General features: G+C 41.0%; 1 protein-coding gene across 2 annotated transcripts; it reads right to left on the reverse strand.

Annotated features, from left to right (window-relative positions):
* Positions 1-108: 108 nt before the first annotated feature.
* LOC111859834 (nuclear protein AMMECR1-like) lies at positions 109-27487 on the reverse strand. 2 transcript variants are annotated; one of them, XM_023842853.2, is made up of 6 exons: positions 25803-27487; positions 14944-15054; positions 9512-9626; positions 7938-8028; positions 6433-6529; positions 109-280 (listed from the first exon to the last, which is right to left on the reverse strand). In XM_023842853.2, the coding sequence occupies exons 1-6, from the start codon at positions 26237-26239 to the stop codon at positions 157-159; spliced, it is 975 nt and encodes a 324-aa protein (XP_023698621.1). In that variant the 5' UTR covers positions 26240-27487; the 3' UTR covers positions 109-156. The 2 variants fall into 2 exon arrangements, with proteins under 2 accessions (XP_023698621.1, XP_023698622.1); XM_023842854.2 differs by having other exon boundaries at positions 109-5408; positions 25803-27482.
* Between the last annotated feature and the right edge of the window lie 134 nt (positions 27488-27621).

The raw sequence follows: 27621 nt of genomic DNA on the forward strand, positions 1-27621 counted from the left end.
ATTCCTCTTAAAAGGATACATTATACTGTATGCTTAGAATGAAAAGGTGATTTTTTTTGTGCACAGTATTTCAACTCCTGCTACAGTAACAAGCAGCACTAAAGTCAGTGTAGTTTGGATTTTTTTATTGGATGATTTAAAAGGTAACAATAGTGTTCAATGTACAACAGGACCGCCACAACCAGAATTCACAAATCCACCTATATGCCATCCATGTGAAAAATGTCCTTCTCCATTCCACTCTTCCTGTTTTAAAATGCCCTTTTTGAAGTCCATCACACTGGGGGAGAAAGAAGAATCTAGTTTTACAAGGGAATGTGGATCCAGGCATTATTTTTCCCCATGTTATCTGTTGGAATAAACTGAGCAGTTATAAACTAAAACAAAACAAAAAGTAAAAGGTGAGCATTTGGGGCTACGCCAGGCAACCCCAAAGGCCAATTCAGTCCCCTGACAACCAGGTAAGACATTCCAACTTATTTCAGAATATAGAAAAGCGTTAAAATAATTTATAAACTAGATCCAAAATTTTATTTGAAAAGAATAAACTTTGATGTACAAAACAATCTTTTTTTCAGTTTTCATGTTTTCTTACAAAAGTGCCAACACATTGAAGGTCGTCCCCCCCCCCCCCCCTACTTAGAATTAATGTGTAATTATCAGTGCGATTGTTTACCAGTGAAGCTACTGGGTTGAGAATTAAGAAACAAGGCTTTGTTTTTTTTCCCCCTTTTTTAACCTTAAAACAATGCGGATAAATGCATCTTGAGATGTAAAATCATTGCTGGTCAATAAGAAACACATTAAGAAACTCATGTCAAAGAGGCACGCAATGGGGATTTTTTTTTTCCTTAAAAAAATTGTAACAATGAAGGGAAAATGCACATGCAGCTCATTTACAGTTAACATCATTTTAACATTGAATGAGGTTTCCTGGAGTGCAACAATTTAAACTGACTCAAGCTATGAAAAAACAAAGGCAATATGACAGATTTCTTCTGCAGGGTGTCTTTTTTTGTGTGTCTGTGCGTGGGGGGGGGGGGGGGGTGGGAAGCAGCATTTGAACAAGGCTGGAGGCATCTTTGGTTCCTTAAAACACACAAGGGTAAAGGGAGAACCACACATGAGTCATACAAGTACAGGAGGAAACAAGGAAGTCAATCCTTGCATGTGTATGTATATGTGTGTTTTTCTAGAACCAAAAGGAAAAACCACACACACAAAACTGCAATCTGCCTCCAGAGCTTTAGTGATTATTACATAATAAAGAAATGCTACTTTTAATAGTTTATCATGCAATTTCATCTTCCATTTCATCTTTAACCTGTTGTAACATACACATCGTAAATTCACACCACAAAGCATTTGTTTCTTCGTTTTTTCCCCCACTCGGTTACTGAGTTCCATTTCGTGTTTTAAGATGCAAAAGCAGCTGATCACATTATGGACACTGGAGGTTTATTTCCGTAATTTTTGGATATGAAATAAGGATACAAAGAAGCACAGGAAACAGTGGCGGTGGCAGAACCAGCCCATAATGCTCCTGGATTAGGCTTGAAAGCATTTTACAATAAACCATCATAGAATGGTTTCTATGCAAAACTGTTCATGTAGACAACAGAATACAGTTCAATCAAGTGCATTTTTTCATAATCCAAAGAGGTTGATCATAGATTTTCTTCAAAGAATATTAAAAATCAAAATTATAACCTAATTTGAGTTACTTAAAATACATCTCTCACCAAGAAAATGTAATATTCATAATATTTGAGATCAAGACACTGGGAGACATTACAAATCACTGTAAAATACTACTGTGTCTTAAAGAGGAACTCTGGGATTTTGCCCCAGTAACAGAAGCCATGTCTTTCAGTAGACTGAAAGACTTTAATATTGAACAATTCTTTAGAGGGAACTAAGGTACTGAAGTTCAGGTTACTGGGAGGACACCATAAATACCATCATCTCTCTCAGGAACACAGAGGTCCATCTTCTATCTCAAATCTCCAGCTTTTCAGTAGCCGTCTCAGAGACCAGACGTCTTTTTTTTTCTGTGATAAACATATCCCACAATACATTGCAGTGATGACCAATTTTGCATAAGTGAAAAATAAATGAAACGCACCAAACACACAGCTTCACCGGGAGTGTGCTTTAGCCAAAGTTACTGCATTTTGGTAAAGTCAAACTTAAAAAAAGAAACACGGAAGCCCTTAGAAGCTGCTTAGTGCCAAGGCACTGCAGACAGATGCACATTTGCATCATTACTTGATTATCTTAACCTTTCACGACTCTGTCGAGGTGTATGCTTTGAACCTCGTGGAATATCAGATTTCCGCATGAGTCTGACCCAAACTGTGAGTAAAGAAAAACTTGTTTTCTAATCAGAAGGGTGACAGAGTCCCAGCTTGAAATGTAAGAACATAAATAACTTGAGTTGACGTCCAGTCCAGAAATGAATGGGAGAGGAGCAGGAAAGTGTTTTGATATCCCTGTCCTCTCAAAACGATGGGATTTTATTACATAATTACACTGTACGAAACACCTATAAAACAGGTCTGCATATATTAAAAAATAATGATATGATTCAGAAGTCCGCATGACCAGTCACATGACCTCTCCAACATGAGGTCCATTAGCACCATTTTTGCAGATTATTTTTCTATAATCTTTTGTAGTAAAAATAACTAGTCAAGGATAAACAATAGTGTTGACTTGTATACAACATATGCAACACACCACGTGGGTATGTGTACACAGCATACAAACATATAATCACATATAATAATCTAACAGTTTTGCAGCAAAATCATCATGTACCATTGGGGAAAAAAATGAACCCGAAAAAATGTATGTCCTACCTTAATTTCACGCAGTGACAAAATACAGCTATACGATAAAATATTGAAGAAACAGAAAGTTTCCATGTTTTTGAGCCTCAAGGAGATGGAATCCGCCAGAACGGACATGACACTTAAGGCGTGTAGCACGGCACAGCACTGTGACAGTAACAATAAAGAAAAGTCACAGTTACTATTGTCAGGATTGTCAGTTACTATTGCCAGGCAATCGACCAGCCAGAGCCTCACTCTCTGATGATGGTGATGTTAGTATCGTATGGAAACACAGAGCCGGGTTCAGAGAACCACAGACTGCTATTACTACCAAAAGGCATATCTTTGGACTGAAAACTTTAGTAATTTGCACACATTCATAACAAAATAATAATGCATTCATAAAGCATTATAAACATGGTTATAAATATTTATCAAAGGCATAACACATCCTAACCATGTTTATTATGCATTATGACTGCCTTATGAAACATCTATAATGCACTATAATGGTCGGTATAAGCATTAAGAATGCTTTGAACTGCATTATGAAGGTATCTATAGATGAGTTTATTAAAGCCTTCATAATGCATAATAAATATCTATAATGTATGCCTTTTTATAAATATGTATAGCCGTGTTTATGATGCTTTATGAATGCATTATGAATGTGTTTATAAATTACTAAAAGCATGGCCTTATGTAAAGTATTACCAAAACGTTATTTGGGAACCAAACGGAACATCCACAGAAAAATTTCCTGACTCTTGTTTCTCAAATGACTCATTAAAAATTAATTAGTGTTAGATTCAGTAATATGCCTTAACGTCCTACCAATTAACTCAGGTGTCTAGTATCATTTTAAAATTAATGACAGGGCTGAATAAATTATAAACAGTCACATACATGGACGAGAGTACTCAATTTTAAACTGCACAAAGCCCACACGCTATCAAATGTTTTTATGCATTATAACCAACATGTTACTTTATAGGTATATAAATGTATCACTGGATATTTATGCAAATACAGGGCATCAATGGTTTAGTCCAATGGAAGTTTTAGCATTGCTATGGACGGAATATTGGAAGACCCCAGAAAGCTGGCCTGCTGATTGATCGGGTGTGTCCTTCAAAATACTCCATGAAAAGCCGTACACAATGAAATAGGACGGAAACCGAAAGTCATAAATCTCTCACAGGGTAAAAAAACCTGCAGTTTATGCAGCATGACTGAAAAACACATGGCTTACATGTTAAGATAAAGGGGCTCTCTTGGTTTTTAGCTAATCGTAATTGAAACTAATTCCACCTTAATTAAATTTTTGCATTCGCCCCAAGAACATGGGCCATTTAGATACTTATCTGGGTTATTTGAAAAGCCACTGAATTGTTCACCCACTGAATGAAGCCCAAACTGATCAACTAAACTGTACAGAAGAAGCATCACGAAAGGGGAGTCCGAAAGTGTACCTTGTCCTCAGGCTAGTGCCAGTAAACAGAGACACAGAGCCCAGAACAGAGATTGTGTTTTGTAACTGAATATGGCTTTTTCAGTAGTGTTACTCATGCCGCCCCCCCCAACAGCCTGATCAGAAAACTAAACAAAATGCTTCATCTGAGATCCAAGCAAACAGACATGGAATTTTATAGCCAACACTCAAACGCGGCTAAACGAATGTTTTCCTGTGACTGAACAACAGGAAAACTTAACGGAGGGAAGGAAACTGGCCAAATGTATATAAAGCTGTGGATACTAAACATTTTATAAAGAAAATGAACACACTGATTTTATTCATTTGCACCTAAGTTACTTCAGAGTATATGACCTGGGATACATCAGTTTTATCGTGTCAATTTAGTGTATTTTCAGTTACATTTCCATTAGCCTTCAGTCTGCATCACAATTGTCATCCAGTGATACACAGAAATTTGTTCAGATCTCCAGGTTTATTTAAACTGGCTTCAGGTCAGTCCTCTCAATCACTCAAATTATTTTTTTCCCCTCTAACAATTACGTCAATTTGCTTCAACTAAAAAGAAAAAGGGCATTTTTTCCCCAAATTCATGTGCAACGCATCTTGCCATATCATATGATAAAAGCAAGATATAAACAAAAGGAAAATCCTTATATTAACCTTCCATCCACAGAAAAAGTAAATCTGATTAGAAGAAAAACGACAAATAAAAAGTAACGTCTAGTTTATTAAAATAAAATATGTGCTGCAAAACGTCAGTAACGTAACTCTAAAGAGAAACACTTCGACAATGACGATTAAATAAATAGTAACAAAACCGCTGTCATCCGTTGCCATGCTGCCGCTCGGAAAGCGTCCCCATGGCAACGGAAACAATCATCATAAAATGGTACAGTAGTAGATGTAGTTAGACCAGGAGGTGGAGGGCTCCCCTGGGACGAGACCTGCGGAGAGGTCCAGTGACTGGTCACGCGGGTCGCTGTCAGGAATAATGGTTGTAGATAGGGAGGGGGTGCCCCATGCCGTTTTGGTAGTGTTGGTGCTGACGATGGGCGATGTATTCCGCGTAGCTCATTGTCATCTTTTCGCTGTGATACCTGCAGCGGAAGACGTGAGGTCAGGTAGAGACGGAGGCGGGAGAAATGCGGACCAGGCCAATGTTTCGTCAACCACACGGGTGGCCTTGGGTAAGTGCGTCAGCAGCCACGTTTGTATGCATGTTCAGATTTGGAAAAATAAGTTTCAAATCGTTTCCCCCAGCTTTCTATTCATAAAACAAGGATTTCGTCCTTTTTCCACTGTGCAGCAACAACTCAATTCTACAGGGTTCTGTGATTTGTTTGAAAAATTGCATTATACGTGGAAAATGAATAATTTTAACTGATTGATTAAAAAAGGGCATGAAACTAGTGTATAACCTTCTCCCATAATGTGGGTCAATCTACCCAGTCCATTCAAATGACCAGGATAACACACCAGCAATGAACAATTAACTTTCGAAATACATACAGTGAGAAGAGCCTGCTATAGATCATCCTGTTAATTATCAACCGCAAAACGCTAAGATAATAAAACTGACTTATTAAAAAAGATTTACAACCTGTAGCTCAATCAAGAGTTTAGACTTCTCTGACATATTTAGTACTGAAGTATTATCCATTATCAAATGCTGTTGCCCAAGATTAATATTTCCAGCAAAAAGAAATGGTCTTCACCCAAAATGTTCTCAAAATCACCAAAGGCTATAACAATATTACTATGGTTAATAATGAATGTATATTCTTCCTCAAATACATTGTGAAAATGTGTGCCACTCTCACAATGAATAACCAGTAAAGCCTTTCCCAAAATGTTCTTTTGAATGGGTACTTATCGTCACTTAAAGATAGCAAGGCTGTTCAGACATAACATGCTGATGAGAAGCTATGACATTTTAGTCATTTTCCTGTCAAACTAATTCATGACATTTGGTTTTATTTTGCCAGTGTAGTACCATGTGATACTAAAACAATTTCAATCAGTACCGTGACTCAGACCATCGTCACTGCTGTTAGTTTACTGGCAATACTAATAGTGCAGATGTAGCTCTGCTAATAGACTGTTAGCATATGTCCGTCTTACCTGGTCAGTTTAATGGTCTTCCTGAAGTCATTTGTGATGGTAGCTTTATAGCCTCCTTTCCGAAGTAAGGAATCTATGGTTTGTATGTGGTCCCAACCTGGGGGGGGGGGGGGGCAGCACAGACATCATATCCCTCATGAACAATGGTATCCAACTGTGGAGGTGCTAAACTTGATGGATTTTGGGGCCAACAGGTATCGTTGCTTTTGGACCAAAATTTCATCATCATTTCCTGCTCCTCACACTCCACACTACGACTAAACGGCCTGGTAATGAATATGGATAAGCGACTGCAGAGAGAAGGGAACAAGCAACCAGCAGTCAGTCTAATCAGCCTCAACTGTCTAGCTAGCTCTACATTAGCCATGGTAGGAAGGTTTAACAAAGATGGAGAGCATTCAGAAAAAGACTGAGGAAATAAACCATTTAACCGATAAAAACAACGGATGACGTTCCCAAGAGAATGTCTTTTTCCTCACCTCAAGCATCACTAGCATCAAGAGTAGCAAGCAGCTGCACATTGTACAGTATCCATGTTGCACCTGAACATACCATTTGACGCTTTTTTGGAGGATGGATTTCCGTACAGTTTTATATATATCGGCCCTGGTCAATACCATCACTCCAAATCACACACACAATTAAACTAGTTTTCTCAATTTGAAATTCACCAGGACAGGACCTACTCTTACAAAGCCATTCTCCCCATTTGGCAACAGCACCCAATTCAGAGACAGACAGTCATAGATATACAGTACTAGGGAAAAGCTTGGACACACCTTCCCACAGAAAGCTTTATTTGTACTTTCCTCTACATTCTACAATACCTATAAGGACATCAAAACTACAAAATACAATACATGGACTTATGTACTGACCAAAAAAGTATTAGACAAAACAAAATAATTTGTGGGGGGGGGGGGGGGGGCGGGACTCAGAAGGTTGCTGGTTCAAATCCCTGGGTCAACTGAATGATCCCACCATTGATTGGGCCCTTGAACAAGGCCCTTAACCCCAATTACTCCTTGGACTGGCTGACCCTAAGGTTTCCTCTACACCAGTTCCATGAGGCGGCCTCCTGGGACGCCTTTCCAGCTGCCCTGAAGATGATCCCACATATGCTGAGCACTCATTGTCCACTTTTCATTCATTCTCTGGTCAAACTCCTCTGAAACCATTTTTACTGTGTTTAAGTCAGGTGGTCAGGTCATGTGACATGACACTCCATCACTCTCTTTTGCAGGCAGCTTGGGGTGTTCAAACTTTTGACGGGCACTGTACTTTACTAATCCCAAGAGGGAAATGCTTACAGCACAGCAGCACGTACAAGACAAAGTGCATAAGTGAATGAACAACACGCAGTAGAAAGAACCGACAGAGTTACATAAATACACAGGTGAGGAGGACTGCTGATCTTATGCAAGGTTTTAGCTACACTCACTGATTCTCAGCCAAGTACTAACCAGAGCCATCAACAGTATGGAATTGGATACACAGAATCTCACCTTGCTCCTTCGCAACCTCCGGAAGGTAGGTGGCTGTCCGCTTTGATCCTTTTTCACTAATAAACTCTATTCTGATGCCATGTACACCCACCTATAAGAAAGAGATGGTACATATCCTGTTAGGTCGAAAAAAAATTGTGAAACTGTATCACAACAATAAACTACTTAATATATTAAGGAAAAATCACTGGTGGTAGGTTTTCAGTTGTGTGGAAAAATAATCCTCAAGAGAGAGACTCACTTCTGGAAATAGAAGCTTAGTTTTACTAGACACTTTTGTTTACCATGGAAGATCGCCTTCATAGGACTTCAGAGCTTCAGGTTCACAGTGACACTGCCTTGATTATTATAGCATAACAGCACATAGGGAGGGAATTCCTCTGCCAGGTCCTTAGGGCGGGTTCATTAGGTGGGACAGGATGCCACAGGGATGATCTCCACTAATCTCTGAGGTCCCCTGGTCAGCTGCAGGCCTAGAAGCTCTGGGGGCTGTAGGGGTGGGTACGACTGCAGCCACAGATAGAGCAGGACGCTGACAGAGGGAGGGTGACAGGGCTGCCGTCCATCTCCAGAGGGAGAACCAGGTGACTGTAACCAATGTGATCCGCCCTTCCCCATTATCGGCATGTATGGGTGTATTCTTGCTTTCATTTTGCCAGTAGCTCTGGACCAGAGTCCTAGTTCAAATTACAATTCAGTTTCACACTGGTCATTTCACCGAAGCGGAAGTCAACCGGAAGGTAATAAAGGGTTTGGTGATCCCCCCCCCCCCCATCCTTTGAGGCATAGAAACCTCCCCAAATCTCCTTTTAGCCACTAGACAATAGATCTTAATTGCCATGCGACAATAATCCACAAACATCAACTCAATTCTCCTGACTCATTACTGACTTTGAACATATAAAAATTATACCTGCGGTACTTTGTTCTACTACTGAGACAAACTCCGATTTACATAACAGCAACAAAATAATAACACTTAGATTATACTACAAGTGGACTTGGGGGGAAAATTGCTTTAAATTGCTTCATCAATCATTTCACCTTCCACACATTCTAATTATGGTCAATGTGTGGGTAGATGGAAATGAGAGATTAAACATTATCACTCTCCTAACTGTCACATTTGTGACATATCTTTTAAGGGCAGCAATGTTCCCCATTCAAGTTAGCAGAAAATGTCTGCTGCCGGTGAATTCCTATTTTCACATTCTATGCAGGCAGTCAGACTGTGAGCTATCGTGTCCACCGTGAGTAGCAGAGACTAGGATTTGCCTCATATTGAATGCAAGGTGCACTGAAATAACAGCTTAGAGTCTACATTTGCTGGTAATATGACCCAAAGAAAGCCAGATGCTTTTGTGCTGAGCCTCAGCTTCTGTCAGCTCAGGAGGCCTCCTTTGATAACCTCACATTACTAGCGGGTTATTAACCCACTGAGGTGTGTGTGGCCACCTAATTCACGCTGCGCCTCTAGAAATTTCTCCAGAATAATAACTTACACTCCCGACGGACGGGTGTACCGGAATTCCGCCCACGAGCGTTTGAGCTTACACCACGTTGTCTGTACGTACCTCCCAGTCTAGGTAATCACCAACGTCCTCGAAGTTGGTGAGCAAAGACACGGAGCAGAAGAGCCGCGGCAGCTCGTCCCGCGTCATGGGGGGGAAGCGGCTGTCTTTAAGGGCACTGTGGACACAAAGAAAGATGCTCAGCTCTACACGGGTAGCACATAGTGTTATAGACAGCTCGACATTGGAGACAGCTCGACATTCTCAGTCATCTACCAATGTACACGTTCATTTTTCCTGTACCAATATAAATTCCATTTTCCCCCATAAATATTCATGTTTACTTTCAGGTAGGACAGAATTTACCCACATAAATGGACTAAATTGAAGATTTTTTTTTTACAAAAATCAGACAGTTTTCCGATCTTGATTCAGATTACTGATTACAGCTCTGTGTATTCTAAACTCGGCCGTCCTCTTTTTTAATTAAAGCTCCCTGGCTCAAATCTATGATTTAATCCTGACTAAGCGGCACATTGACTAAGAGAGGCTTGCTGACAGTAGATACGTAAGCAGAATGGAGGCCAATCTAACTTCGCATGCAGTAATGATGAAGATGAATGATGAAGAGTCCATCCGGAGGCCATCAGGGGCCGGGGAGGAACGCCTCTTCACTTCAAGAGAAAACACACATACGCACTATTCGTTTGGCCCCTACAATATGGAAAAAGCCTGGAGTATCCAGGAAACACACATGATCACGAATCATGCTGCCTGAAACACTGCCACCCCCTTGTTAAACACTTATTTCCTTGACTCACGCCCTAGCTGGTTACCACGGTGACACCTTATGTTTTCCAAATTAAGGCATGCTGTGCAATGTGCATTAATGGAGAGCACCACTGCTTATAATAAAATGTTGGAATTGGCGTCATCTTAAAATTTCACACTTCAGTGTCAGCCTACGGGCCTATATTGTTTTTTTCGGCGCCTGTCTGATGGCTCATCTTCCTGGAGAAGAATGCTTTGAATACTTTGCGTGGCACTCGCTCACACGCCTCTGTCCTCTGAACACTGGCTTTCCGTAAATATTTAAGAAAGCTGACGACTTGCAAATCTAATCTTTTGTGTGCGTTTCAGAGAAGATTGCGATTGTACACTCCAAAACATTCTTTACATTCATAGCTAGCTATAATTAAATTAATTATTTTAAAATTCAATTTACGTTTTTTTTTCTGGTTTAGGGCTTCTGGGGAAGCTAGTTAGTCGGGTTACGTTTAATTTACTTCTAAATCATTCAGACTTTCAGAGGCTACGCCACGAGATTAGCTGCACTAATGAATTATTGTAACGAAGGGTGGCAACCACCTAACGGCCAACTCCAGGTATCAGACCGCAACGACGGAAATAAATCAACCTGGCTTTGGTATTATTTCATTTCTTTCCCACCTGGCAAGTTAATGGAAAGCCAGCACAACCCAGCGGTTAGGAAATCACAGACGTGTCTGTCTGTGCTGCATTCCAACACCTAGTTCTCACAAAGTATGAAGGGGAAAAAAAAAATAGGCACACCCCCCCCCCACCCCTGTCCTCTGCTCAACTCTGAGCACTTCACAAATCCTGCTACACCCTCTCATCTCCACTGTCATTCTCCGTCACCCTCTGAGTCACTGTGCCCACCTCTCCAATGAAGCTTCCACTACATCATTTATAAAGCTGACTGCATCATTAGACACCCTATACCCTCAGAAGATCTGAGAAGCAGATCTGAGACCTGAGAAGAAGAAATTTAAAATAAATTAATTAATTTAAAAATCACAGGATCCAACACCTGGGACCTCAGTAACCAAGAAACTTTGAATAAAAGACTTCATGGAGAAGAAAGGAAGTGACTTTAAGCCCTATTGGTGCTACGGGTAACAAAGGATCTAACCACCTTCAGTGCATCTCACAAATGCATACCGGGAACAAAAGACCATACCAAGAGGGAAAAGATTTATACCGGCTGCAGACAAGGTCTGCAAATATGTCTGGGAGTAGACGATCTGTTTGCGACACGAGAAGTTCTGAGATTCCAGATGCGCCGTAACCGAAGACAGTCCCCACGGGGATTGCAAACAATGAGACTCATAACAACCAAATTCCAGCAGTCTTTCCAGAGCTCCATTTCCATCTGATTATAACAATTTACTGGAAGATTTTAATTAACAGAAGAACATGAAGATTATTAATGCAAACCGCTACTGTAGATCCCCTAAATTTAGGTCATCTCGCCATTATTTTTTTTTAAATGAATTCATAGGCTCAGGAGCATATAAATACCAAATAGACTACAAACCATAAACCTTGATCAGAGAAGTGGATGAACCAGGTCAAGGTGAAGTACCGTTCCATACCGGCAAAACCTGCAAATGCTAATCATCATTTTTATATGAGCAATTTGTACGTGCAGAGATGGGGAACCATGCAGAAGCCGCATGATGAAATTCTCGTCAAAACAGCCACATTCCGCAAAATGGACACTCATTATTGAGGCAAATAACATTAATGGATACATTCAGAGAAAAGCAATCCCCTGCTAACGATTAGACTATCCACTCAAACGTTTTGCAAAACTTTAAATAGCCCCTTATTTACAAATAAATTAGATTAAAAAAAATGCAACAACACCATAAAATTTTAAGTATTGCATTATCTTTGCATCAGAATTTTATTGCACATTTGACATGTATCTGATTTACTCTCTGACAAATATACAGGCCATACGAAACTGCCCACTAACTGCCCACTTCTGGTTCCCAGTGGGAAGTCTACCTGTGATGAGATTCCCACCAGGAAGACAGACACCCAAAAAGCTGGTCTGCAGAGTCCCTCACACAGATCCATCTGCATGACCAGTAATCGTAAGGCTGCAAATTGAGAGTCACACAGACAATTATTCGAAAAACAAGCCAATAATAGGCTGAGGAATCCCAAAAGATGATGTTGCTGAAATGGGGGGGGGGGGGGGGGTAGACTGATTACAGCAAAAACCCACATCACCTTCTTATAAAAAGCTCTGAAATTTAGACAGAGTGATATATTCTGGACTGAATGTTGAACTGGATAGAATGAGACATTTTAAGATGTACAACCTGAGCTATTTTAGGTGCTCAGCAGCTAAGGTTGCTTAGGCTTAAGAATGTGGCACTGCTCCAAGAGGAGCAGATCAGCATCCGTGCAGAGATGTCATCTAGACCAGTGACTCTCTTCCCTTTCTATCCAAGGACCCCCTGTGTTTGCCCCGCCCTACACAGGTTATGATGTTGTTTCTCTTGTATGCATCATGCAATGATGACACTAGGGATGCTCCTTTTGACCGTTTAACCGTTAACCGAAATAATTAATTTTGACCGAATATTACTATCAGTTAAACGGTTTAAAATGTTTTTATATATATTTTAATTATTAGTAGTAGTATGAAGTTTTGTGGCATCTCAGCTGAAGATCGCTTTTCACGTTCTAAATACACTGGGTTTGAATCGGCGACTGTGATTACAGGCACACAGGCTTAGCCCACTGAGCCATGAACACAGGTACGAGCTTTGCTGCTGAAAATGGAAACATTGGCGCAAAGCTTCAGCGGCAGAGACGTATCCGTGTGCTATATTGTAGCCGATCGGTGTAAACACTACCCAGACATGTGCTCTTGTTTTATTTCGGTTACAATGGGTGTATTCACATATTTCTTTATCCAATACTAACTGTCGGATTATCATGTTGTTATCATGCGAATAGCGCAATTTGCAAGTGGGAAGGCGATCAGAGCTGCTTCGAGACGCAGACGCTTAAGTCAGTCACTCTTGTTCTTTCTATTCGTATCACGAAGCTATAAAAATATATTTAGTTTCTACCTATATATATATTTGAAAAGTAGACCGTCCAAGGTTTCTGAGGATGTTTTTAAAATGTGTATATGATAAAACCTCGCAGAGTTATTTAAATGGTTTGGCGAAATTTCTGTCAGATCCCGCCGGCGGGACCGCCGACCCCAGAGGAATTTAATATTCTAATCTAATCAGTTAACGGTTAATGTTCGGTTAACGAACGGCGGTTGTCGGTTGGGAAAATTAATCCGAATGAGCATCCCTAGATGACACAAATTGTCAGTGTTTATTAAGACCAGCATATTTTAATATGGTTACACTGCCAAACAATGCAATTTCTTTTGAACAAGGATTCACTCCAAGTCGACCTACACTTTTTTGCCTCAATTTATGGCATTGCTCACAAAACAGAAGGTTAATGTTTTTGAACACAAAAAGCTACCTAATCTAAAACGTATTTGGCAAATGGCTGTAAAATCAGGAGCCTGACAAGTGACAACCATTAAAAATGCACATAACTGAAAAGACCCTCATTTCAAGGTATTAGCCCTACATAAAATAAAACAAATACTGCAAACTACAATATTTTTGACAAAGTTTTAAAACAAAATGAACTAAGTATCAATGATTCCTTGCCTTTCCCCTCCGTAACCTTCCCTGTGAGACACAAACTCAACGGTTTGATTTTAGCTGTGAATTCTGGGATTCTGTGTAACGTTACGGCAAGTGCTCCCTTGCAGTTTACAACTGGGAAGGAATACTATTGCTTTCAAAAAATGTTTAATAAAGCCCTAAATTTAATGCACAATAAAAGTATATCGATATAAGAACATAAGAAATTTACAAACGAGAAGAGGCCATTTGGCCCATCAAGCCCGCTTGGGGAGAATTCAACTAATAGCTAAAAGTTGTTAAAATCTTATCTAGCTGTGACTTAAGAGCGTTTTTCCACCACACCAAGTAGCTTTCTCAAAGTACCAAAAGTGCGGTACTTCAAATAGTTGGTTTTCTGCTGGTGTAAAAGCTGGTACTGGCACTGAATGACATTACAATGCAACGCGAGGTATTTTGCGCTAAATTCGAAAAATGGCTGTAGTATATTTTACGGCTTGCTGATGTGCGATATTGTTACCAACATCGCATGTTGTGCACATGCAGATCTTACACTACTAGTCAGCTATATTAAAATAAGGCTTTTTCTTATTTTCAACTTCATTTATTGTTGTTTTCTGAGTTCACAGCTGTTTTCAAGGCGACATTCATATTGTGTTTCAGAGGCAGGCTATTTTCATAACCAATCAACAAAGAAAACATTTCAAGTCCCACCCTAAAGTACCAAAGGAGTACCCCAGCTGGTTTGGCACTATTGGTACTGGTACTCAACCAGAAGTCAATGGAAAAGCGGGAGTACCAGAAGTACCGCACCAAAAGTCATCGCCCTGCATGGATAAATGGTATCGTCTCATCCTATAGCTTATTTTGCAAATATATCAATGCTAATGTCGTAATTTTTTTCTAAGCTTTTCAAATAAATTGTCTTAGTGGGCCACAGCCGCCTGGTTAGAGAACCACTGATCTAGATGTCTGAGGTGACGCTAAGCAGAACAGAGCTGATACGTGGAACCTTACCTGGTGAGGGTGTACTCCCTGAGTCCTGAGTGTAGGTTCATGGCAGAAAAGGTACCTATGCAGCCCCTCAGCCGCTTGTCCCGTCCTGTTTTCCACGTAACAAATAGTGGACTGCAGAGACAATAAAAGAAAATAAACACAAATCATTTGTAATTTCAGCACCCTTTGCTAAGCAGTACTGCCTATGTATACCGTAACTGTCCACGTCATAATTACACACACCCAGGTGACAGCTGTCACCTGTGACCGTCTTATAAAAGACACAAACTTCTACATATATTTATTGTGTGTGGGTGGTAGTACTTCTTATCACCACAGGAGGCGCAGTAAACAAACATTTATTACAAGTCTGCCAATCATATTTTTTACCATAAGATCAGGTTATGGAGGCAGCAGTTATTATATGATCTTACAGTAAAGAGAATATGAGCAATTTGTAGCAAAATGCTAATATGCTAGTTATATTCAAAGGTTCGTACATACTGGCAAAAAAGTGAGTTCTGATTCCGGTATGAATATCCCAATAAATCGCCTGACATCTGGCTGGTATGACCTTAATTATGACATTAATTACCCTTAATTATGTAAGCAGGCCATCGGCTTCACGCAATATTCTTAGATGCTACATTAGGTCAGCTGCAAGGTGTGGCATTTTAGTGCTGAATAAAAATGTAACTCTTTTGAAAGAAATATTCTTCTCCAGACCATTTCTATGTTACACACACAGTACTGTGTAAAAGCCTTATGTTTAAAGATACAGACTTACAGCATAAGTAAAAAAAATATTTTCTCTCCGAAAAAAAAAAGGTTAATGCAAGGATATATATACAGCTTCTGGTTCCTCTTTCTTTTCTCCAAAAGTCACAGGAGTCTTGGTATCCTGGATGGATAGATGAACATCACTCTGTTTCCCAAACCTCCCCTCAGGGGCACCACAGCCATTCCATGTATTCCTTACATTTCATGACCAGCTCACTTAATTAACTTTGTGAGGTATTGATTAACCAAACAGGGTATGCTGGAGATCAAGTCCAACAAACACACCGGTATTCGGGATGATACCTGAAAATACTACGGTGACCTCAGGTGAAGTCTTTAAATAGCCAAGCTGACACACTTTGACAGATCATAGTTTTACACCAACAGAAGCATAATTTAATTTTCTTTGACGGCCTACAACTTTGGCACAGAACCATATATAGATATGGAGGTGCAGCGGCTCAGAAGCGTCTCCCAGTGCATTTTCCTCTTGTACTCCACAGTACGGTCCTATTCAGTGACACAAATTATAAACCCATTTGTAAACAGAGTGATGTTACTCCGGTTCCTGAACAGCTTTCAAAGAGAAGAGATAAACACCTATCTATACGAAATAAAGAGCAGGTGTTTGATTAGCACACCATCACAGAGTGATGCAATCATGCATACAGAAACCACCCTTTGGGGGAATAATAGTGATTTTATGCTAAGCGGAACCAATTTAAAACTCTCAGCATTGACCAAGACAACGGTACACAACTTCAATGCAGAGTCACACTTGGCATATATAAAATGTTTCTTTATGAGATTATGTAAATAATACAACATTTATTTAGGTTGAATGTTTGGACCGGTACAATCCATTCCATTGGAAGCTCTTCAATTCAGAAAAATTTAAAGCATCTTAAGATCAAGGTTTACCTTGTCCTGGTCATCAAGCAACTAATTAATGAGATTTCATTTAATAAATTGACTCTATAGACTTTTACTGTACAAACCAAAACATGTGGAGAATGTGCAAATGAGAAATGACAGTAAATTCAATTTAATAATAAAAAAATCAAAATTTAAATCACCAAATATAGTCACTACTTTGAAAAGGAAACAAATTCTCAGCAGAAAAATCCACATCTGCAGTCTTGTCCATTACAATAATTAATAAGCAGGACTGATACATATAAAGTTCAATTTATTAAAGGCTTGGTTGAAACAGAAGATTGCAGCCATCAAACTGCCAGCCATTATTCCGCGCTGGGCTGTACACCGTGTAACATTACGGAGTATGAGTGGAGCCCTGACTTTCACAGACGGCCGGGCATTCCTGATTTACAGCCACAGAGCGGCCCTTCAAGCGGAGCTGAAGCATTAACATGCAGCGGAGCATTTTTCGCAAAGGGAAGCCTGATTTCAAAGGGCACCTATTGTAACAGCATCCATTTATCAACCTGAATTTAAAGAGACAGTGACCTTTTTTCTTTTTGCACTTTTAAAACTGGAATACATTTATAATACCCTGTAAGGTGAGTAAGTGAATATTGTCCTTGTCGGGGAGGTGCTGAGATGACCAGCTATGTGGCTAAGCAGCCAACTCAACAAATAAGGCATGAGGAAATGTTAACCCTGATGACATACAGTACAGTCTAGATCCCATGAGGCAAATAATATAAGGCAGATAAGCATGGAGAGAAAGCCAGTTGCTTGCAGGACACAGACAGACAGAACGACACTGTCAACGGGGCTGTTACTAACTCAGTAAAAGACCAGTTATGATTATGGGTGAAAAACACCAGGTAGAAGATGCAGCCTGCACAGGGCTGGGCTGCAGACAAACGTACAGCACATCTCCCAGACAGCCTTTGAACAATGCTGAAAGGATTATCTAGTGGAGCTTTTGACACATAAGGTATCAAGCTATACAGAGCTCCAGCTGGAATTGACATCTCTTTCCTTATGGTCTTACAATGCTGGTTGAAAGCAGGGCAGGTCCGGAACAAAGGGCAATTTCCATTATTGGTGAGAATGACGCAAAGGGGGCGGTGCCAGGCCAGGGGTTTCAATGATCACAATTATGATCCTTTGTAAAGGAGGAGGGATGCAAAATTGTACAAGAATATAATCAAAAAATCAGATACCATGCACATTGTTATGCCTAATGGTGAGTGCATCCTTTCAAACTGTAAAAAGAGAGTAACCTCCTACCCTGAGTGGGAGTAATAACTAGATTTCTACAAAACAGGACAGACAGATTTAAGACGACGGGACATTGCAGGGCCTCGGTGGGTAGCACTGTTCCCTCACACATCCAGACCTCGAATCCATCCTCCGGTCTGTGTGCGTTCCACATTCTCCGCATTGAGCAAGGTTCCTCCAGCTACTGTGGTTTAATCCCAATGCAAAAACACGCAGTTAGGCTAAATGACATCTCCAAAGCGTCCACAGTGTCCGCCTGTGTGCATACGTGCCCCGTGACGGGCTGGGATCACAACCAGGGTGCTAACATAGGCTCCCACCTCACGATAAGGAGCGGGAAGAGGGACCATTAAGAAAGACGTGCTGAGAATTGAGGTATTTCCACTCTTTTTTTAAGAAACTACAAACTTTTTAAAGTATTTGTATTAGATAAATGTTTTATCATTGACATTCTACATTTTAACTGTAGGTCTTAGACACCTATACTGTGCCATAGACTGTGCTATAATGTATATGTTTGTCTGTCTAACAAGTGATATAAACTAATTATACAGATTATGTGCCACATATACAGTCCTGCTTAAAATAAGCTACAGCAGTAGTACAGCAGTAAGAGCAGCATTCAGCATAAACTGTGGGTATTTGTTTCTCTGTCTGCAAGCTCATCATGTTGGCCTTGAACTTTCAGAGGGAGCAGATGCTTTTATGCACCGATACAGGAGAGGAACAGATGAGCAACTGCATGCACGCCGGCCAGACGGAGCCTTCTTTAAGCACTTTGGGAAATTCTGGTAGTAGTAGTAGTAGTAATGAAAAAAACATACCCAGTGGCAAGAAGAATCACGCGTTTTTGTTCTTGGCACGGAGGCTGTCAGCTTGTTACAGCAGATGTAAACAATTTAGGTAAAAACCTATTACCTGTTTGCTATCCATTCTGAAAAAAAAACCTGAATTAAAAATGCACTCTCAGTGTTCTATTCCAGGGTAATGTGCACAGCCATCGTGGTAATACCACAGTACTGATTGCCCAGACAGTTGCATGCATACAAGCATCACTACTCATTTTTCAAGACTGTCAAAAGCGGTAAATTAGGGTGTAATTACTTATAAACAGCCTGTTCAATTACTTTCGCTAATAACACGTCTCAAACCCCTAGCCTATCCTCAGATGCCTTAGCTTTTCCACTAGCGTTAGCCACTACATCTGTTTATTTTGTGTTTATACATTTCATGGGAGGGGGAACAGGGCCATTTAGGCTAATTCCACCCCTAAAATTGTACCCAAGTATGACTCAGATCACTCAAGCCCAGGACTCACCAATGACTCTAAATACAGTTAATGCCCAGAGATCTGCTTTAACCATTTATACTGTGGTAAGGAGCTCCCTCTTTAATAAATTATATATATATTATTTATTATGTATATATGTGTGTGTGTGTGTGTGTGTGTGTGTGTGTGTGTGTGTGTGTGAAAACAAATAGTTTTGGGCCTATCACTAATTTGAATCCCCTGACACTGTTTTTCAAATTATATTGTAGAATAGGCCTAATACATTTTCATATACTTTCTTTTATCACATGTATCCAAACAACTATTCTTTTTGCACAATCCAGGAAAAAAATAACACTGAATCCCTGATAGCAGGTTTTACTCTTGCCTTTGCATTTAAAAAAAGACAAGAGGCAATTTTATTGCTGGTTGGAAAGAACTCAGGAAGATAGGATGCCAAACAGTATAAGTTTTTAAAATGGAAATAAATGTTTATATTTTGATGGAGGGGGCAGAAGGAACCCCCCCAGCATATAACAGATAAGCAACACATTCATTATTCCATGCAAACCTAACAACTGTCAGTGACGGTATGGATTCCTTTGTAGCTCGGAGGTGAAGGTAGGAGACTGGGAGACTGACATCAGCCCTGACAGCTATACAGCAGGCCTGACAGTTATACAGCAGGCCTGGCAGACACACACAATCCGAGAAAAATAAACAATGGAGCAGAAGAGCTGTGGCTGTTTACACATTAGTAATATTTTACCATAGTAACGAGAAGGATAAAGTGATCATTTACTGGGGGGGACCGTGCTGTAACAGTTGGTTTGGGGGTCTAAACACAATCGCCACTGTTCATGTGACATCTGCATGTTCTTCCCCTGATGTCTGCATGTCCCCGGGCTTCTTACAGTTAGCCTAGTTTCTACTCACAGCACAAAAACATGCAGTTAGGTCAACAGGTATTTATAAAAGTAGGGCTGCATGATTTATCGATTTCAAATCGAAATCGCGATTTGAAACAACGCGATTGGCAAGTCGCAAAAATCGCGATTTAAGGATATACATTATACAGCACGTCGGACCCAGGGTTTAAAACTGCTGTGAGAATAGTTTTACAAATTCATGCCGTGCTCCCTGTGTGACAGTCATTCTCACCAATCACAAGCGCCGTGCTTCTCGCGTGCCAGCCATGCTCACCAATCAGAAGTGGCCCAAGAAGGCGTATAGGCCCACAAACAGCAAACACGTGAAACCCAAGGAAAATGTTGCATTCGCGGTGCGGAAAAATACATACATTTGGTTTTTTTGTTAATAGGCAATAGCATTAGTATACCGCTAACCCATCAAAACAACACTGAGACAGTAATTCTCACAGCAGCGGAATCAGTGACCTCCAAAAAACCCGTAAAACCCACAATACAGTCGTGTTTATGTCATATGTTTTTGTGCTTATTAAATTTAAGTGTTTCCAAAGATTAACCACACAACATTAATAAAATAAAAGTCTTGCTTTAACATAAATACTAAAAGAATATATCGCTTTAATCGCTATTGGGTATGGGCACGCGGTCTTATTTAGAAAACATACAAAAAGAGACGCATATAATGTTTAATCATTCGTTTTGTATTTGTCCGAGTAACAAAGCAAAGGAATGATAAGCTGCTTCAGTCGAAAACTGTATTTTACTTCTCATTTAAAATAAAATGCAGGGTTGGCAACTTTGGTCAGCTTCATGGAGTGAGATTTTCTGTTCTCTGTTCTGCGCACACATTTACATGCATGTAAGTTTTATTACCTTGTAAATAGTCTGTAGGGTTTGCAAACTGCCGTAACGTTTTTGATGCAGCTAATTTTAAGTTCAGAATGGAATATAGATTTGCCGTAAGATTTCTTGCGTAAGAGCCTGAAAGAGTTTAATTGCAACCATGAACACGTACATTTTTTTGTTTCACCTGAGCTTATTTGTATAGAAAATAACCATATACAGTTGTTAAAAAGCGGAAACTTCGACCAACATGAAATCACCAATAAACGACTTCTATTTATTCAACATTTTATAAAATGCATACTACGTTTAAAAATTTCCAGCTTTACGGTTTCAGGACAGAACAACCACTCTGTTATGTGGTCATACACATATTACATTGTGGGTACCAAATTTCCCCACATTGTGATAAAAACCATTATTTTGACCTTGCAGGGACATTCTTATGGCCTTCACAAGGGAAAACTCAGGTTTATAAACATTTGTGACTGCAATCAAAAAACTAAAAATGCCAAACATCTTGTGTTCTGTTTGGTTGCTTATATTTAAGTTTAGGGCTAGGTAGGGGTTAAGGATTGTCATTACTGGGATTAGGGTGTTGCCCATAGAAATGAACGAAAGATCCCCACAAAGATATGAGAGAGTGTGTGTGTGTGTATGTTCTGAGATGGATGGGCAATCTATTTAGGGCGTGTCCCTGCCTTTACCAAGATCAAAATCACATAAAAGAAGTTCATTGCTATGTTAAAGTTAAAGCTCAACTGACGGTAAGGGACATACACATGAAAACTTTGACAATACTTTCATTTATCTGCTTCGTGTGAAACAACCAGACACATGTCTAAAAATAATATCTCCATCCGTCATCCAATCACTTTTCCAGCACAAGATCACAGGTTCCGCCTGGAGCCAATCCCAGGCAGCGTAGGGCACGAGGCAGGGGTGCACCTCAGACAAGATGCTAGCCCTTCACAAGGCACAAACGCACATATTTCCAAACCATGGGAAATAAAAGGATGCCACTAGTCTATGAAAGAATCTGGATTACCAAGAGAAAACACATGCGTCACAGAGACAACATAGAAAACTCCGCAGGGAAAGGATTTGAACCCCAAACCTTGGAGGTGTGATGTGCAGCGTGCTACTCAGTCAGCCACCTCACAATGTAAAAATAAGATCTGAAATCCCCATAAATGACCTCCTGAAATTCTGCCAGCAATAAAACATTTCATCTTCATTCCAATAAGGACTTCGTCCAGAAGGGCAAGTTTCACCTTAAATTTCATATCGATGTTGACACAGTACACAGAATCCAATCAAATAACTGTAGCAAATAAGCACTTCATTACATTCTATATCATATTCATTTTGTTTCCTTTGTCTACAAAGTAGATAAAGGTAGACAGATTCTTCTGCACAGAGCTGAATGGGAACAACATCTGCTTCTGGAAGGGTAAATGTTAACATAGGATTTTCCCAAAGGCTTGTCAGAAATAGCCAAACAGTCCTACTTTTAAGAGGTAGCTTAATGGTGTCAGAAAACTGAAGAGTGTGAAGGTGGCATTACAATCAAACCTGGTGTGTTTATTTTCCGGCATCTTCTTATACTGTTACTTTGAATTTGAGCCTCTGGATAAACCATCCCCAGACTATCAGCTGACTGAGTGAATCCTCCGAGGCAGAAACACCCATATCCTTTCCGAAGTCCAAGAACGTAATGGAAGCTTCGCAATTTTACTGCAAACGCTCTTGGTTTTCCTGAGAGTCAGCTGCTAAACAGATCTTTTTTTTTTTTTTTTTTTAAGGAGGATGTCAAAATAAGGGTAACAGTGTGGACAAGTAGTGGGGGGGCGGGGGGGGGTGAAGGCGGGGGGCGGTGAAGGCAGTCACAAAAAGGACACGAGCTAAAAGGAGAGGACGGCATTCCCCGTTTAACAGTTGGCAGGAAAAGCTATTTGCCATATAAAATGTGTCCTCAAATCAACCAGAGATCAGAGCCATTCTTAAAACCAGTGGCATCTCCCCCCCCCAAAAAAAATTATTAAGGCAAGGTCAATGCAAATGCTAATGGATATCAATAGGCATTAGGGATATTGGGTGTTTGTCAATAACAAGAACACAAAGAACATACTTGTATTCTTGCAAAGACCATTCTTGCTAACTTGCCTAACAATAATGAACTTGTGACACAATGCATCGTGAGATTGTTCTCGTTGATGAGAATGCAGTCGATGCATCCATGATATCTGGGGTTGGGCAAGAATGATGTCCAGCAATTTTACCTTCCTCAGTACTTCTGTTCTTGAGTATTGGAACTGTACTTTGACAAGGGAGGACGACGACCGACATGTATGTGAGAACACAAGTATGTGTATTGATAAACACTCATCGAATGGTCTGCCATAAGACAGACATGTCACTGATGTCAGCCTTCAGAAACTAATCCATACAGAGGCAACACACAGATTGCGCAAAACGAACAGGGAGCATCTGAGTCGGGTTGATACATGACCGAGTTCTGAAGCATTTATTTAAAATATCACAGGCTTATGCATCATTGTCATGCAGTTTGAGTATAACTAATGAGGTACACAAATGATTATTCACTTAGTTTCAGTGAGGCACTCAGTTATTCAGGATCTGTACCCTTTTCATTTCTTCTGCTGATTCCTGATGGTTTCCACCCTCTCAGCAGAACATCCACCATCGAGTCCATCAGCTAAGAAAGCATTTAATTCAGAAGGAGGATCTTCTCAACAAACCACAAGCGACCACAGCCAGCTTGGTGTTTATTCAATCAATAACATATCCCTCTTCAAACTGCAGACATATTCTTCCTTTCCCTTTGAAAAATGCATTTTCTGCTTTGACACGCCTTCAATCATATCATACACAAGCAATGCAGTAACCAGCCAAGCTAACCCTTTATGTGGTGCTTTATAGAGATTGCACTGTAAAATGTTCAGCGTGAAGTGCGACATCATGCAAAATTAAAATGAAATAAAAATGGCCAAAACTGAGTCTGAAAAATTGGACCGGTCTCAATTTTGGCTTCACCTGGTGTAAAGACTCATAAAGTCTGCCCATTCTTGTCATTAAAAGCCTGTGTATAAAAACTCATTTCACAGTCATCTGGATTTGGTCCTCAATCTCAACATCTCTGGATTCCTTTAAAGGAGGGGTCTCCAGCTCCACTCCTATGGGCCCCCACCCTACACAGCCTAGTTCTCTCCCTGTTCCACCACACCTGATTCAACTGAAGAAATTGGATGGTAATTAGCAAAGAAGTAGAATCAGGCAGGTTAAATGAGAGGGACCCAAAGATATGCCGGGCTGGGGCTCTCCAGGACAGGAGCTGGAGGCCCCCTATAAAAGCCTCACAAAAGCACAATAGCTTTGTAAGAAGTTATTCATCACATAGCAATAGGTTTACAAAATTTCAAAATGACAGACAGCTTCAGGGTACTGTCACATGAGTGTCTGTTCTCCTTTTATCAACACAGGCACAGGTTGTTTTTTTTTTGTTAAATAAAACGGTTATTCACTCCATTAAGCAAATCACCTCAGTGGTGCTTCTTAATAAATTAGCTTTCTGCAAGCAGCTATATATAAATAAAGGTTCAGCCCACTGGTAGATTTCATGTCAGCTTAAGGCTCTTGTGGTTCTCCAGACCAAAGTCTGACTGATAAGCAACGAACACGCAGCATATTCAAAGGCAAACTGTAAGGAAATATCAGTATTACCTCTGGCTGACATACATAATAATATACATAAGTGTCAATCTTCCCTTCCCTGGATAAATGCCTATATAACAATAAATAATATAATCAAGAAACTTCATTTACCTTAAATACATTCACTCATACATGCAACGACACCAGGTAAAAAAAAAACTACAAGTCAACTGTAAAATCATCCCATAATTTAACTGGCAGTGTGGTGGTAAATGTAAACCGTGCGTATTTAATTACAAGCAGGATATTTTGAAATATATCAGGCAGCAGTAAGATCCTGTTTAATCTCCTACCTTCTTTGCACGTCTGAACATTTACCCATAGATTTTAACCATTATGCTTCCCAGCTAGTAAGAGGTACTGTAACTGGGCTCAAACTACCACCGGCATTGTACTTCCATAAATCACTATTTTAAAAAAATAAATAAACGCGTCACCTCAACTGCAATCATTCACCAGCTATGCGACAAAAGCTATTTTCCCCGTCTTGTAAAGCACCCGTCGGCTGCAATAAGGAGCCGCATATTATGCCCTGTAGTAACAGACATCGCCGTTCCCCATCTCACTGCCAGGCGGACACGTTGCGATCAGCTGTCCTACCGGCTGCATCGGCCTTTAATAAACACCAATACAAGCGCAAAGAAAGTTGATCGCATTGATTAATTAAGCTGGAGCCATTCAATATGCGAGCTCTTCCGGTTTGCACACTATATATACTTATATTTGAACGGCTGCTTTAATCGTGATGCCCAAGGAAGCGCAACAAAGTTTCAAGGGGAGGGGGAGCGTTTATTTCCGACCCCGTTAATGAGACCGATACTCTGGCTATAAAATACAAGCCAGCCGCTGTGTTGGGTCCCTGTAGGAAGGGAGGAAAGGTCGAAAGCCATTATCAAAGAAAAACTTTTATAATGTTAGGCGCTGTATGAGGGGGTTATATGGTGCTCTTTCGTTTGTATGGGACACCGTCAGGGAGGAGAGTGCGTGAAAGTAACGGGATTGCGAGGATGACAGGATTTTTAAAGCGGCTTTTGGAATAACTGAGCGGCTAGGTGGCTAGCAATCCGGGTAACACTTAGATACATTATTAAAGAGGAGATTATATATTGTAGTTAGCTTGCTAGCATACTTACTACGGGTCGTTTGTAAACCTGGGTGTCCGGGGTGGCTGGTATCCGTACAGATGGCAATAAAGCACGTCGAAGCAGAAGCAGCACATCTCCGCCGAGACCACCATCCTGCGTCCCCCGCCGAGTCCGGGGCTCAGATTCGGGGAGAGGCCGTTTGCACCGTAGCTCCCCGGAGTTGGGGACATCGAGTTGACGCTGCCGCCGCCGCAGCTGCTCCCGGGACCCCCCAGGCCGTTCGGCCGGCTCACATTCCCCGCCTGCACGGCGGAGGAGGAGCCGATCCCCAGGTCCGTTCCGCAGTGTCCTGTCCCGGGCATCCCGCTCCCCGCGCTGCCGGGACCCCCAGACCCGGGGGATCCCGACAGCTTCGGCTTCTTCACCCCGCAGCACCCGGCCGCCATCTTGGAGCAATCGGCACCGACACACCGCTTCCTACCCATCGCTGTCACCGCGGGCTGGGCGGGGGAAGCCGCTGACCAGACGTAGAGATCCCACTGCGTCAACGCGGAAGTCGGCCGGCGCTCCACCTCCCCTCCGAAATGCACCAGCGGGCGCGACTCGCCTTACGGATCAGCCCGTTACTTTAACCAAGGATGGACGGATGGCTGCTTACGTCTCAAGCCCAAAAACGGACATGAAAAAAATAACATTAGAGTTATGGATCCAGATGGGGCTGTGTGGGAAGAAACAGCCAGATACACACTGCGGGTAACTAATCAGACTCGCAGGAAGATTGACTTTATCCAGAAAGGAGAACTAGTTTGCAGGTTTTAACCTGTAACTCTGTGAGCTGTTTAGGTGTGCGTGTGTCGGGGATCAGGCGAGCATTAAGCTTCTGCATAAACGCCAAATCGGGTCCAGACTGATGTCTCATACAAGTCATTTACAGACAGCCAAATCCAAAGGCTGGAGGTCCATAACTCAAACGATGCAGAGTCAACCAGGTCTAAAACATGCAGTTTATTATTAATATTACTAATGTGCAATACGAAAGTCATTTAAAGCAGCTGGACTCGCTTTCATTCGCTGTTAAACGGCATCCGTTTCAAAGCGTCTTATTATGCATCGCGCAGCATAAATCTGAGTTTCGGAGTTTACCCTGCGCTGAAAAACACGTCTTCCTCCTGTCCTCCGGCATATTGATAACAAAAAAAATGTTCAGTTCAGCAGAGCAGGAACTCCCCCGTTTCTGACTTCAGCTGTCCTCCTGGGTTTGCAGAAAAGGCTTCCCTTCGATCATCCAGGGCAAATATCCGCTTATTCATTTTCCCAGCACACACAAAACGCCTCGGTGTGAAATCTGGACAAAACGCTTATTATGACCGAAGGGTCATCCACGATCTCCTCCTAAGTCACAGGAAAAGCCCCGAAAAGAGCCGGCACCCCTCCAATGGTGAACGTAATTCCCAACCGATTTCCCAAACTGAAGGCCTTTCTGCGATCTCTCTGTTTCAGTCTCTAATCATAAAAAAACACAAGACGCAATAACATATACCGGTCAGCTAGAAACGTTCGCGTAATGACAATATAACTGCCTTCACTCCCGTTTCGCCACCTGCTAAAGCAGTGAAGAGCGTCCGTCTCATGGCACTACCAATATCCCCTTCCTCTGAGCCGAAAAGCCAACTAAAGGGGGATGTTTTAATATGGTTTGTCTGCCACCGACAGAAGAAAGGGATGTTAAAGCTACAGTGCAGCTCTTTTGGGCTGTCTGCATCAGCTCCGAAGTTTTTGCAGTCACATACGATCCTATAGTCTAAACGAAATCACACTGAGTTGCTAGAGAGCGAGACGTCGGTACTTGTTAGTATTGACTAGAGCC

This window comes from Paramormyrops kingsleyae, chromosome 10 (genome assembly GCF_048594095.1).
Source record: "Paramormyrops kingsleyae isolate MSU_618 chromosome 10, PKINGS_0.4, whole genome shotgun sequence".
Classification (NCBI taxonomy): domain Eukaryota; kingdom Metazoa; phylum Chordata; class Actinopteri; order Osteoglossiformes; family Mormyridae; genus Paramormyrops; species Paramormyrops kingsleyae.

Coding starts and splice junctions, on each gene's coding strand:
- LOC111859834 (XM_023842853.2), bottom strand. CDS start 26,239: ATGGGTAGGAAGCGGTGTGTCGGTGCCGATTGCTCCAAGATGGCGGCC. Junction 15,055..25,802: donor AGGTTTACAAACGACCCGTA/GTAAGTATGCTA, acceptor TTGTCTCTGCAG/TCCACTATTTGTTACGTGGA. Junction 6,530..7,937: donor GGAGGTTGCGAAGGAGCAAG/GTGAGATTCTGT, acceptor CCCCCCCCCCAG/GTTGGGACCACATACAAACC.